General features: G+C 32.2%; 1 protein-coding gene across 6 annotated transcripts in view; it reads left to right on the top strand.

Moving 5' to 3' along the window:
• Positions 1-12,405, top strand: part of ZNF280D (zinc finger protein 280D) — a 94,526-nt gene that overhangs the window by 13,489 nt on the left and 68,632 nt on the right. For 5 of the 6 annotated variants that reach the window (XR_007951024.1, XM_051980710.1, XM_051980712.1 and 2 more), the window contains exons 2-5: positions 5,982-6,318; positions 7,932-8,029; positions 8,336-8,552; positions 9,641-9,802. Coding sequence is in view for 5 of the 6 variants with exons in the window: in XM_051980710.1 (XP_051836670.1) it covers positions 8,525-8,552; positions 9,641-9,802 (190 nt within the window). In the remaining variant the exon portion in view is untranslated. The remainder of the gene's footprint in view (positions 1-5,981; positions 6,319-7,931; positions 8,030-8,335; positions 8,553-9,640; positions 9,803-12,405) is intronic. The other variant, XM_051980711.1, reaches the window with a different exon arrangement.

The following is a 12,405-nucleotide window of genomic DNA, read 5'->3' as shown; positions in this document are numbered from 1 at the left end:
AATCAGGTGATTTTTTTTTTCTTTTTTAAGTGTGAGTTGTTATTAACTTTTAAATTTTTTTATTGCTATCATTTGTTTCATTTCTCAAAATATTCTCCTCCTAGTTCCCACCCTAAGCCAATCCTAATAACAAAAGAAAGGGGGGAAGTGAGGAATAGGAGCAGTTCAGAAAAACTTACCATCATCAGCCAAGTCTGACAGTATATTGCTTAACTCTGTCATGAAAGGAAATGTTTTTTCATATCATCTTTGGGATCAAGCTTGGTCTTTGTAACAACAGCATTAATTTGTGTTTTTATTTATTATTATTCCCACATATATTGTTATAGTCATATATGTTATTTTCCTATTTCTTTTTACTTTGCTTTGCATCAGTTTGTATTCTTTTTATATTACTTATATTTCCTTATCTCTTTTTACCTTTAGAAGAAGCAAGCTATATGTCAAAAGTGAATAAAATGATGGGCCTTTAGTCTGAAATATCTGAATTAACTGTTATCTGCCTCAGTTATAAAGCTTTGATAATAACCACACAGGGTTTTTGTGAATATCAATGAAAGAGTATTTATAAAGTCCTTATTAGCACAGTACTTGTAAATAGTAGATAATACATTTTGTTTTCCCTTCTTTCCTCTTTTCTTTCCCATCCTCTCCTAAAGAACTCTCTCTTAAAATAAAGAGTAAATGGGGGATGGGATGGAAACTAATGAACATTTTTAAAAAAAATCTAATGTTATATGAAACATTCTACTGTGTAGGATCAAGTTTTGATGATATATTGGTTTTTTTGGTGTAGTTGTTTTGGACTGTTTCTTTCCATTTCTATTGTCTTTTGTCATATGTTATTTTCCTAGTTCAGCTTCATTTTAAATCAGTTCATGTAAATTCTGCAGTGCTTCTAAATTATGTGCTTTTTAAAAATATATATATAATTCTACCTTTTAAAAAACGTAGCATTATATAGCCTTTTTAACTATATCTTATATATATCATCAGGGCTTGAAAAGTCTAGTGTTTATCTAGTAGCTGGTGATAATTTGCTTTGGTTTGGATTATGGGATTTTATTAGAATCAAATTTCTTAAATCTCATAGTTAGGACATTTTCTGCCTCTGCTGTATCTGGAGTTAAGAACTAATTTTAAATTTTATTTACAGAGACTTCAATTTCCTTTTTATTTTCTTCAATTTATTTTTCTTTTCTTTTTCTTAAATTTTTACTTAATTTATTCTGAACTTAAGAAATAAAGCAAACATTTCCATAACAGAATAGAAAGATGATTATATATGAAACTCCAAATTTACCGTGTTTCCCCGATAATAAGACACTGTCTTATTAGGGTTTTTTTGGACAGAAAAAACCCACCAGAGGGCTTATTTTCAGGGGAGGGCTTATTTTAATGAATATTGACAGCAATTTTAATAAACAGGTAAATGTGAACCAAAAAAAGTACCTTTATTCAATAATGATCATGTCATCTTTTTCAACAACATCGTCATAAGTGTCCATACCCTGAATTCCATCCTGGATGTCTTGCGCCTCTATTTCCTTCAGAAGAAGTGGACCCAATCTGTCATGTCCAGCAATATAGCTCTCTTTAAATGAACATGTCTTGTCCATGTAACCTGCTCATAGTGCCTTGGCGACACAGCTGTCAGTAATTTTATCCCATTACTTCTTCACCCAAGTCATGACTTCTTGCAGACAGGGCTTCACAAAGTTTCCACGCTGATTTCTTTCCATTCTATTTTCAATGTAGTCATTGACTTCCATGCGCAAATGGTCCTTGAATGGCTTGTTTATTGCAATATCAAGGGTCTGGAGATAGGCAGTCATTCCTGCAGTAATCATTATTTGATCTATTCTTCTCTCTGCAAGGAAGTTCTTCATTTCTTTAGCGCAGTGAGTGCTGGTTGAGTTCTTCTTTTATCCTCCATCATGCCCCCTGAGTTCTTCTTTTATCCTCCATCATGCCCCTTTTATCCTCCATCATGCCCCCTCACTCCTGCTTACATACAGGGTTTTTATGTTGTCCTGCCTCAGCTCTCCTCTGCTGCAATGCTCTCAATGGTACCAGCAAGCAAATCACTGGGGAAGAACAGGATGACACGCTCACTGCTGCAGCTCTGATTGGATGCAGCTCAGAGCGCAGTGTGCGTTTCACTGGCCGGGGGGAAGAGGAAAAAGGGGGGAGGGGATGGTGCATACAGAGGGTACCGTCATATAGTGTGTAGCGCAGGGGATCACCTTCACTACAGTAGCAATATCAATAGGGCTTATTTTCAGGGGAGGGCTTATTTTAGAGGAATCTTACACAGTAAGGGGAGGGCTTATTTTCGGGATGGGTCTTATTATCGGGGAAACATGATATGATATTAACTTTTTTCCTTCCTAGTTTCCTTTCCACCAACCACTCTTTTCCCAGATAACAATCATTAGAAAAAGATATGTATATCTATGTGAGGCTATTTTATACATATTTGTATTTAAGGTTTTTTCCCTGCATGCATTTTTTTTTCATGACTTAGTTCACTCAAGGTTGTTTTTAAAACTATTGCTAGTACTGTAAATATATAAAATTTTCGCTTGGCTCTGCTCATTTCACTCTTCATTATTTTGTGTAAATCTATCCATGTTTATCTGAGATTATTTAGCTCATCATTTCTTATAGCACAATAATATTTTTTCACTGTCATATACCATTACTTGTTTTGCTATTCCTCAGTTGATGGGCATACCCACAATTTCCAGTTCTTTGCCATCATAAAAGAGAACCACTATAAATATTTTAGAACATATAGGTTCTTTTCCTTTTTTCCTAATCATGTGGAAAAATAAACATAATAGTAATATCACTAAGTCAAAAGACATAGGCAATTTAATAACTCTTTGGGCATAATTCCAAATTGTTTTCCAAAATGGTTGGGTCAATTCACAGTTCCAACAAACATTGAATTTTTCCACATCTCCAACATTTTTCATTCTCCCTTCCAATCATTTTAGCCAATCTGATAGGAATAAAGTGATATTTCAAGGTTGTTGTTAATTCTCTAATAAATAATGGTTTAGAGCATTTTTTTCACTTTATACCTTACTCTGCTCATTCTCTTGTTTATTCATTAACTGTTCTGTCCATAAGTCTGATAGATAATATGTTACATGTTCTTCACATTTTCTTCAGAAAACTCTTTTTATGTCTAGGTTATATATCCATTTGAATTTAAAGCACTGTGAGAAATTGGGTCCTTTCCGTCTTCCCATTTCCCCATCTCCCCACATTACCATTGTTGTAAGAAAGAAAAATTAGTTTGATTGATGGCAGTGTTTTACTTGTGACTTTTTTTAATACTTAAGACCATTTCATATTCAGAGTTTGATATTTTCTTTTGCCATTCACTTGTTTATTTTGTTCCCTACACTTATTAAAACATTATCTTTTCAGGGTATTAAAAATTGGGAAATAGACAGGGTAGCAGTTTCCTCAGACATGGCCTAACCCTCTTATCTATGAAGCCTAGGGCCCATTTAATGAACTACTTATGTTTTTAGCTCTTAATATTAGGAGAAAAAAGAAATGTTTTATGTATAGCAAATTGTGGCTTTTCTTTTCCATATTGGAAATTGTAGGAGACACCAAGTTAACTCAAATGTTAATTGCTATGCATTGAAATTTTTGAATTCTTTATTTGTTTGAATCTTTAAGTTTAGCAGTATAAAATTTGACAGTGCTATTGAGTTATCGTCACATAATTTACTTGGGTTATATTTTTTTTATGTGATTTGTTTCATTATCTTTTTGCTGAAGCTATTGGAGTTGTGACTTACCCAGGGTCACACAGCTGGGAAATGTTAAATATCGGAGACCAGATTTGAATTCAGGTCTTCCTAACTTCAGGGCTGGTGCTCTATCCACTATGCCACCTACTTGCCCCACTAGCTTTTAAGATTATTCTTTCCACAGCTTTTTGCCATAAAGAATCTGGAAACATGACAGGTTAAATCAAAATGTCTTAGCAGATAGAATTTGATATCTGTTTATCACTAGAAATAATATTATTAAAATCTTATGATACATCAAAATAATAATTCTAAAGCATTTTGAATTCCTCACTATGAGATTTATTTTTCCCTCATATTTAGAGGTACATTTACAGAGGTGTTTAGGTAGATATATAGTTGGCTTCTTATCTTGTCAATTTTAAATCTATCTGCAGCATCCTTAAAAATCCTTTGGCCTTTTCTAATTTCTTATCTCTCTTTACTACAACATTTAATACTGGATACCCTTTTTTCTTGGGTATTCTCTCCTTTGGGTTTTTGTGACATTGTTTTCTGGGTTATTCTCATTTGTCTGGCCTCACTTCATTTTTTTTTTTCTGATAGATTTAGGACTGGAAGGGAGTTGAGAGTCTTTTCCCTCTCCTTTTTCCCCCTAAATTGAGGAAAATGAGGCTTAGGGAATGACTTGTTCAAGATAACGATAGGTCTCATTCTTTGAATCTTTGAACCTCTACATGTACTATGATAACCTTCCTCCCTCAATTATCATTTTGGTACTCCTTAACTAAAGATGTAGGCTAGATCTTTTTCTCTTTCCTCTTTATACTTTTCATAGCAATCTTATCAGCTTCCATGGCTTTAGTTATCTTCTTACTGTAGAAAACTCTTAGATTTCTCTATTCAGTTTTAGTCTTTTAGTCTTTTTCTTGCCTCCAGTCCTTTATTACTTATTACTTATCTGATCTTTAGAATTGAATGTTCAGAAAACATTCTAAATTCATGTCCAATGTAGGGCTACCTATCTTTCTTTAAAAACTTCTGTTCCAAAATCCCCCACTTTTCTCCAATGTTTTATCTGGCTATAGTTGCCCAGGATTAACTCTTGTTTAATACCTCCTTGATATATCTCACATATGTCTCCTCTCCAATCACATATCTCCTATCTTAGTTCAGCCTCTCATTACCTTATATCTAGGTTTTTGCAGTATCATTCTGATTGTTCTCCCTCCTACAGCCCAAGTCTGACCATCACTGAATGGTTCCTTGTTGCCATTTAAACCTCTTTACAGACTGGCTCCAACATTATTTCTAAGTTTATTAAACATTTTATTTTATATATTCCATAGTCAAGCCAAATTGACTTGCTTTGTTTATCTTCACATTACACCTCCCATTTCTGGGCCATTTCACAGGTTATATATCTTCCTCATCTCACTCTTCACCTCATTCTTTTGAAAACCCTAGCTCTCATAAGTTTTTATATATTGCATGAAATCTTTCCTTATTCTTCTGTCTCTTTGCTCTCTTGATTTGCTTTATATCTATTAAATATTAACTTATTAATTTAGTATAGTTTCTCATGAAAGAAAAATGTGAGTTCCTTATTAGATATGGTTTTATTTTTATCCCAGTAAAATAAAGAGGATTATATTTTTAATTTTTATTGTACAATAGCTTTTTTCTTAAAATACATATTAAATTTGATGTGGGATTATCAGTACTATTTAGTTTGTCTTTGTCTCCTCCTGAAATTCCTTCTCTCTAATGTGTATTTTAAAATAATTGATGACTCTTGTCTTTTTTTCACTATCACCTTATCACTCCTCTTTTGCCCAAAATAAATGGCCTCATCCCTTGTAACAAAAAATAGAAGCATTCAAGACAAATCTATTTGTTATGTCTGAAAATGATGCCATATTCAGCCCTCTAGAGCTCTCTGCTAAGTGGTGGAAATCATGATTCACCAGTCTTCTACAGTCATGATTGGTCTTTTCATTGATCACTTTTTCACAGATATTTTCCTTTATAATATAATTAGCCACAGTTTTCTTGGCATATTCACTTTGTTCTTTTAAATCTTTGGATTTTCCAGAATCTGCCTCTTAAATTTCTTATAAAATAGTAATATTGTATCATATACCATAGTTCGTTCAATCGTGCCCTAATTGATGAGCACCCAGTTTGTTTTCATTTCTTCTCTAGAATAAAAAAGGACTGCTGCAAAATTTTTGTTCCCAAGAATCTTCTCTCTCAAAGGAATACAAAGAACCTATACAGGGCCATCTCAAAGACTGGAATGATAAGTACAGACATGCCAAGAATTTGGTGGGATAGTAAATATTTATGTTTTTTGTGGGGGGGGGGGAGAGAGAGGTCTGGCACTGGGATTTTGTTAATGTGGGCATCTCTCTGTATAAATGTTCCCTCCACCATTGGTAAACTCTCCTTTATTTCAGAGAATTGCCTGGGGCACTGAGAGCTTAAATGACCTAAACATGACTGAACACTAAAGCCTGCATATTTTAAAACTTGAATTCAGGTGCTCTTGACCTCAAGTTCAAACTTATATCTATTGTGATTTATTGCCTTTTCCAATAGAATGAATTAATATTAGTAAATTTATTTCCCAAGTTGTCATATATTTACTTTTACTATAAATATCAGCAGGTTTCTTTTTGGAACTAGATGAATAATGATGTAAGGAAAAACAAGTGGGTCAGAATATCTTTGTTTCCTCAAAAGAATAGCTAATAAAGTATATCTCATAGAAATAGGGACTTTTTAGATCTAGAAGAGCTTAAAGGACATTTAGTCTTAATTCCTTCAATATATAAATGAGGCTCTTGAAGACCAAAGATTAAATAACTTGCCAAGGCCCCACAATTAGTTTTAATGACTGAATTGGAGCTATATTCTAATAGAATAGTCTGTTGTATGTCCCAGATAATCTCTGAGTCAAGGGCATTTATTTCGAAGGTGGTTTCAAAGCTCATGCTTTGAAAAACTACTGAGGAAAATGAGGAAAAACTACTAATTCAAATTTCCACTATAGATTTTATATTTGGCTAAAAATATAAAAATCACCAAAGTTCATTTATAAAAATTTAAAAGCATAGCTACTACATTACCCAGACAAATTTCTACCAAAATTGTGGGGTGACTTTTAGTAGGAGAAGATAGAAGGGGAGGGTACCTATTTTGCAAAATAAAATACAATTAGAGCTTTTGTGCTAGAAGAGTATCTAAGAGATTTCTCCTTATTTCATTTTATTTCTTGTCTAATACTCTGGTCAGTGGTCATATGAAAGGAAATGAGAGAGTCTAGAAGTAGAGGGATGTGCTATAACACCTCCTTGCATTTTCTAATACTATAATAAAAATCACCCATTTTCTGACCAAATAACTTTAAAATGGCTTTAAATATGAATTCTCAACCACATAATCAAAGGATACCTAGAAAGTTTCTTAGAGATAACATAAACTCACCTCGAGGAAAGTTCAAATTTGAACATAAATCCTGCCTCAGAATCAAAGATTCTGTGTTATATTTGTGTGACTATGCTCAAATATACATGAATAAAGTGGGATTTTTTTTTTGGACATTTTCTGCTTGAATTTGTAGGGGCACTTAAATAATGTTCAGGGATTCCTTCAGCATCATAGCTTTTGTTTAATTAAATTTACAAGTACCTATATGAAGAATTAGTCTGGAAATATTAGTTCTTGGATTTTGTCATAGTTGTGTTGTTCTTATATAACTCAGGCCAGTATTAGAGGATTCTAAAACCAAATGTTATTTATTTTAATTCAAGAAAAGGAAGGCATTTTTAAGAAAAGGCTGGGAAATCAGTGAATGTCCCTTCTCTGAAAATCACTTATGGAATAATTGACATTGGAGAAAAAAGGCAGATACACATTTCATTGGCAAAAAGATGGAGTTTTCTGACTTCTTTCTACAAGGTGACTAATTGGCTGTTCCCATCCTTTCCTGTACTACTATGCTTAATTCATACCTTGTGTAGTTCTGTGTACATAGGTAGTACCTACTTGTTAAATTTTATTGAATTTTTCTTTTAAACATAGGGGAACATTTAGAAAGTTAATTAATTAGCTACTGTCAACACAATCCTTAATTGTAATCTTGCCTTGCAGATTTGACTTCTTTATTCATTGATAGATGGGTAACAACAATGATGTTCATCTTTGAAAAGTGTCATTTCCATCCCTTTCCTCTGGTGGGAGTCAGGAGGGTAAGAGGAATGAAGAATGAAAAAGGAAATGAATTTGCCAAATAGATAAATTAGGGTGATTCTTTGTTTAGAGTTTCTTTGATTTACAGAAGGAGTGATAGGCTTTATTTAAGTTGGAAATTTTTTACCACACTTAAATATTTCATGTATATGAGATGATTATCATCAGGAATTCATGTCACTAAATGAGATATTATATGCATGCACATAAAACAAATAATCTAGGTAAAACTTTTATTAATGTGAACCTTTTGGACTAGAATTTTCTTTAAATTGAATCCATTTTAATGGTTTTATCTTTTACAGCTAGGAGAAAACCAAGATTTATTGACTTGTTTGTCATCGGACAGTGAGTTTCATGGAGGTGAGAGTTAGACCTGAGGACTTCAGAATTTCCAGTTCCATGTTTTAATTGGCATGAATCAAATGACACAAAGTACATACTGATGTTTGTCATTTGGTTGACAATTTACAAAAAGTTAGCTCTGGAACTTGATGGGTGACAAGCCTCTCTGCCCAAAAGGTAAGTGGTATTAAAGTTGCTTACTACTATATTGTTGGTAATCTTTAAGGGATAGATTGATGGGGTTATTCATTTCTAGCTCTGACATTGGCTAAGACTTTGATTTTACCTAATCAAGTCTGATGCAGTATTATTGAGGATATGTTGTATATTGAGCTGGGTTCCAGCCTGTGACAATTAGTACTAAAAAAGGGAGCATGGGGAGAAAAATTGTTTATCCAAACCAATTTGCAAATAGTATACAACTTTTTGTAATTGAGTTAAAAGTGAGAAAATAGCATGAATATAAAACATAAACATAGAATTATATAGGACTTCAGTAGTTCAGCATAAATTATCACTTTAAATTACTTTTAGTCATTTGATTTTTTTTTTTTTTGAAGAACAAGAGTAACAATTTAAAAGAGAAAATATATGAAAGTGATTAGTGGAAGTCCTTCCAATAGATGGAAGGAATAATGATATTTAGGTAAACATGGTATTTGACTTGGATACTACCATTATGTGTTGACTTTTTATATCATTATTATTATAGCTTTTATTTACAAGATATATGCATGGGTAATTTTTCAGCATTGACTGTTGCAAAACCTTCTGTTCCAACTTTTCTCCTCCTTTCCCTCACTCCTTCCCCCAGATGGCAGGTAGACCAATACATGTTAAATACAATATATGTATACATATCGCATACAGTTATTTTGCTGCACAAGAAAAATCGGACTTAGAAATAAGGTAAAATTAACCTGAGAAGGAAATCAAAAATGCAAGTGGACAAAAACAAAGGGATTGGAAATGCTATGTTGTGGTTCATACTTATTTCCCAGAGCTCTTTTGCTGGGTGTAGCTGGTTCTATTCATTATTGAACAAATGAACTGATTTGGTTCATTTCATTGTTGAAGAGAGCCTATGTCTTGTCTTGACTTTTGCATTAGATGAAGTTTAAATTTTTAATTTAAAATGGCACTTTTAGGTTCTCTCTTTTTCATATCTTCTTAAAATTATTGTGTTTAAACATTTAGCACCTTTTTACATAGTCTTTTATTTTTTGAAAAGAAATATGCTTTCAAAATCTAAACCTGTTTTTTAGATAATTTTAAAATGGCTGAACTATTTATGGAGTGTGAAGAAGAAGAGCTGGAACCATGGCAGAAGAAAGTAAAAGAAGTTGAGGATGATGATGATGATGATGATGATGATGATGAGCCAATCTTTGTTGGGGAGATTGCAAGTTCAAAACCAGCCATTTCAAGTAAGAATTAACTTTCAAAAAATTAAATTTTGCAAAGTATTACATATAGGAAAAAATCACAGCAATGCCTACAGTCAAGAACTAGTTGATTATAAATCTGAAAATTAAGAATCTGTGTATTTTACTCTCTGCATTAAATTAAGACATTTCCTCATCTTTTTCTAATGTTATAGAATATGGTTTATTGTCACTGTCATAATAGAAAACATTAATATAGATTTCAAGTCTATTCAGGTTTTCAGTAGGACAGAAAAAAGAGGCTTCAAACTTCATTTTAACTTTTAAACAAGGAAATATGGAAAAGGGAAATGGGATAACATGATAATCATGAAGATTATATTTAATAAAAATATTTTAATAGATATTATTTAATAATCTTTTATCTGTATAATAAAAGAACATTCAGCAACCTAAGCCATCTACATCAGTCAGTGTCAAATTAGGCAAACTTATGTCTATTGCCTATTTTTGGCTTCCCTTTTACAGTAGCCAGTGAGCTAAGGATAGTTTTCAGGTTTTTAAATATAATAAAGCTTTTTTAAATGTAAAAACTATTCTTACCTAACTACCTGTAAATCCTAGAAATTAATGAAGAACATACCTCAGCATCTGAAATAGTTGTTAGACCATACACTTGATAAAAAAAGTCTTCAGATCCTCTCTCAAATCCTGCCTATTATCATGTGCATAACTCTTAAGAACTTGATTATCTAATTTCGTAGTACTCAGTAAGATCAAAAGCATTATAGAAGTTGGAGTTGGCACTATTTATGAGATTACCACTTGTGAAATGTTGTGAGCCAATGCTGATATGATATAAACACTGTAAGAAGAAAAAACAATCCTTAATGGTAACCATAAAGATATGAGGTACATAGTTAAGTTTGAAAGTAGGGTGACAGTGGATTACTTTTCCTGGCCCCAGTTAGACCTATATTTACATAAGACTAAAAGAATTCACAAAACCATTAGCTAGAATAGAATAGAATAAAATAGCTAGCATTTACTTAGCTTTAAGGATTGTAAAGCACTTTACAAAGATCTCATTTAGTACTCAAAACAACCCTGGTTATTAAGTGCCTTTATTAGTCTCTTTTTACAGATGAGGCTATTTGTGGCATATAGAGGCTGAGTGACATGTGTAAAATCACACAAGTGGTAAATTGACTGAAGCCTCGTTTGGATTTTTTTTTTTAAATGACTTGCCTAGGGTCACACAGCTGGATCATATTAAGTGTCTGCGATCAGATTTGAACTCAGGTTTTCTTGATTTCAGGGCTGGTGCTCTATCTACCACCCCACCTAGCTGCCCCCCTCATTTAGACTTAAAACTTCCTGGCTTCAGATTCAGACTGTTAGTCATTTCTCTTCCCACCCAAAGAAAGGAAATCATTTTAAAAACTTGTCTGCCAGTAATAAAGAGGAGAAAGCCTAGCAGCAGATCACCTTTTTTATCTTAGCACCAGCCTATAACTATGTTTAGAGAGATTTACTGGATTTTATGATATTGGCTACCAGAAATTCTCTTGGTAATAATACCTTATTAAAATGATCTAAGGTATTGAAAAGTTGACATCCGAATCAATAGGAGTGCTCACTAATAAAATCAGGAAATATTTTGAAGTGTTGGTATTTGACATTTTAATCATGTTTATAATGTTACTTCTGATTCTTTAAGAAAAGTTTAAAATGAGTTTGAAATGCTCTTATTTTAAGATGGACAGGTAGTATATAGTCATTCTAGAAAGATTTCTGTCAAGTTGTTTAATTTGGAGGACTCATTTTTATGAAAAAATTTCCAAAAATACTTGACAAATGGAGTGTTATCATATTACTAGGTATTATCAACTTGATTACAAATGTTGGTAATAGGATTTTTAAAGTATCCTTACTAAAATTTATGTGAGCATAGGAAAAAAAGAAGGGAATTTATGAATAAGGAGCAGAATAGTTCTCATTTTTGGCCTATGGAACTTTAATGTTCTTTGTAACTTTAAATTATTTTGGATCATGTAATTTGTTGATGAAACTTGTCACATAAGTTAGCCATGATCATTTAAAAAAATAAAACAGTGGTGAAAATTGTTCATGTAATAATGCAGAAAAATTATGTAGTTTTTTTTTTTAATAAAAAAAAGAAATAAACAATTCTCTTAGTTATTTTACGTACAAGATAATTTCAAGAACTTGGAAAGAATATTGGTTACTATGCCACTGCTACCACTGTGGTAATTTCATCTTGTTCTGATTTAAAACTATTGAGAAAGCATTGATTAGTATTCCCATATAACACTTTAGATTTGTTGACTCAAAATAATGCTTCTTAAGATTGTGAAATAAAGTTTTAAACTTACTATTTCTTCATAATTTGTCATCTTCTTAAACTTCAGGACTTAAAAATATAAAAATAAATATTAAAATTTCTCCCATGTTCACATAAAAATCCCATTATCATACCTTGTAGTTGGTAGCAATATGGACTTGAAAGATTTAATTTTACCCAAGAAGAAATTGACAAACTTCAGTACAACTGCTTTTTCTTAACTTCTTGCTTAAAATACTTTTAATGATTTATCTGTAAACCTTGTATGGTAAATATAATA

The sequence above is a fragment of the Antechinus flavipes genome, chromosome 2 (genome assembly GCF_016432865.1).
Source record: "Antechinus flavipes isolate AdamAnt ecotype Samford, QLD, Australia chromosome 2, AdamAnt_v2, whole genome shotgun sequence".
Lineage (NCBI taxonomy): Eukaryota > Metazoa > Chordata > Mammalia > Dasyuromorphia > Dasyuridae > Antechinus > Antechinus flavipes.
Note: the sequence above shows the minus strand (reverse complement) of the source record. Positions and strands in the feature narration are given on the sequence as shown.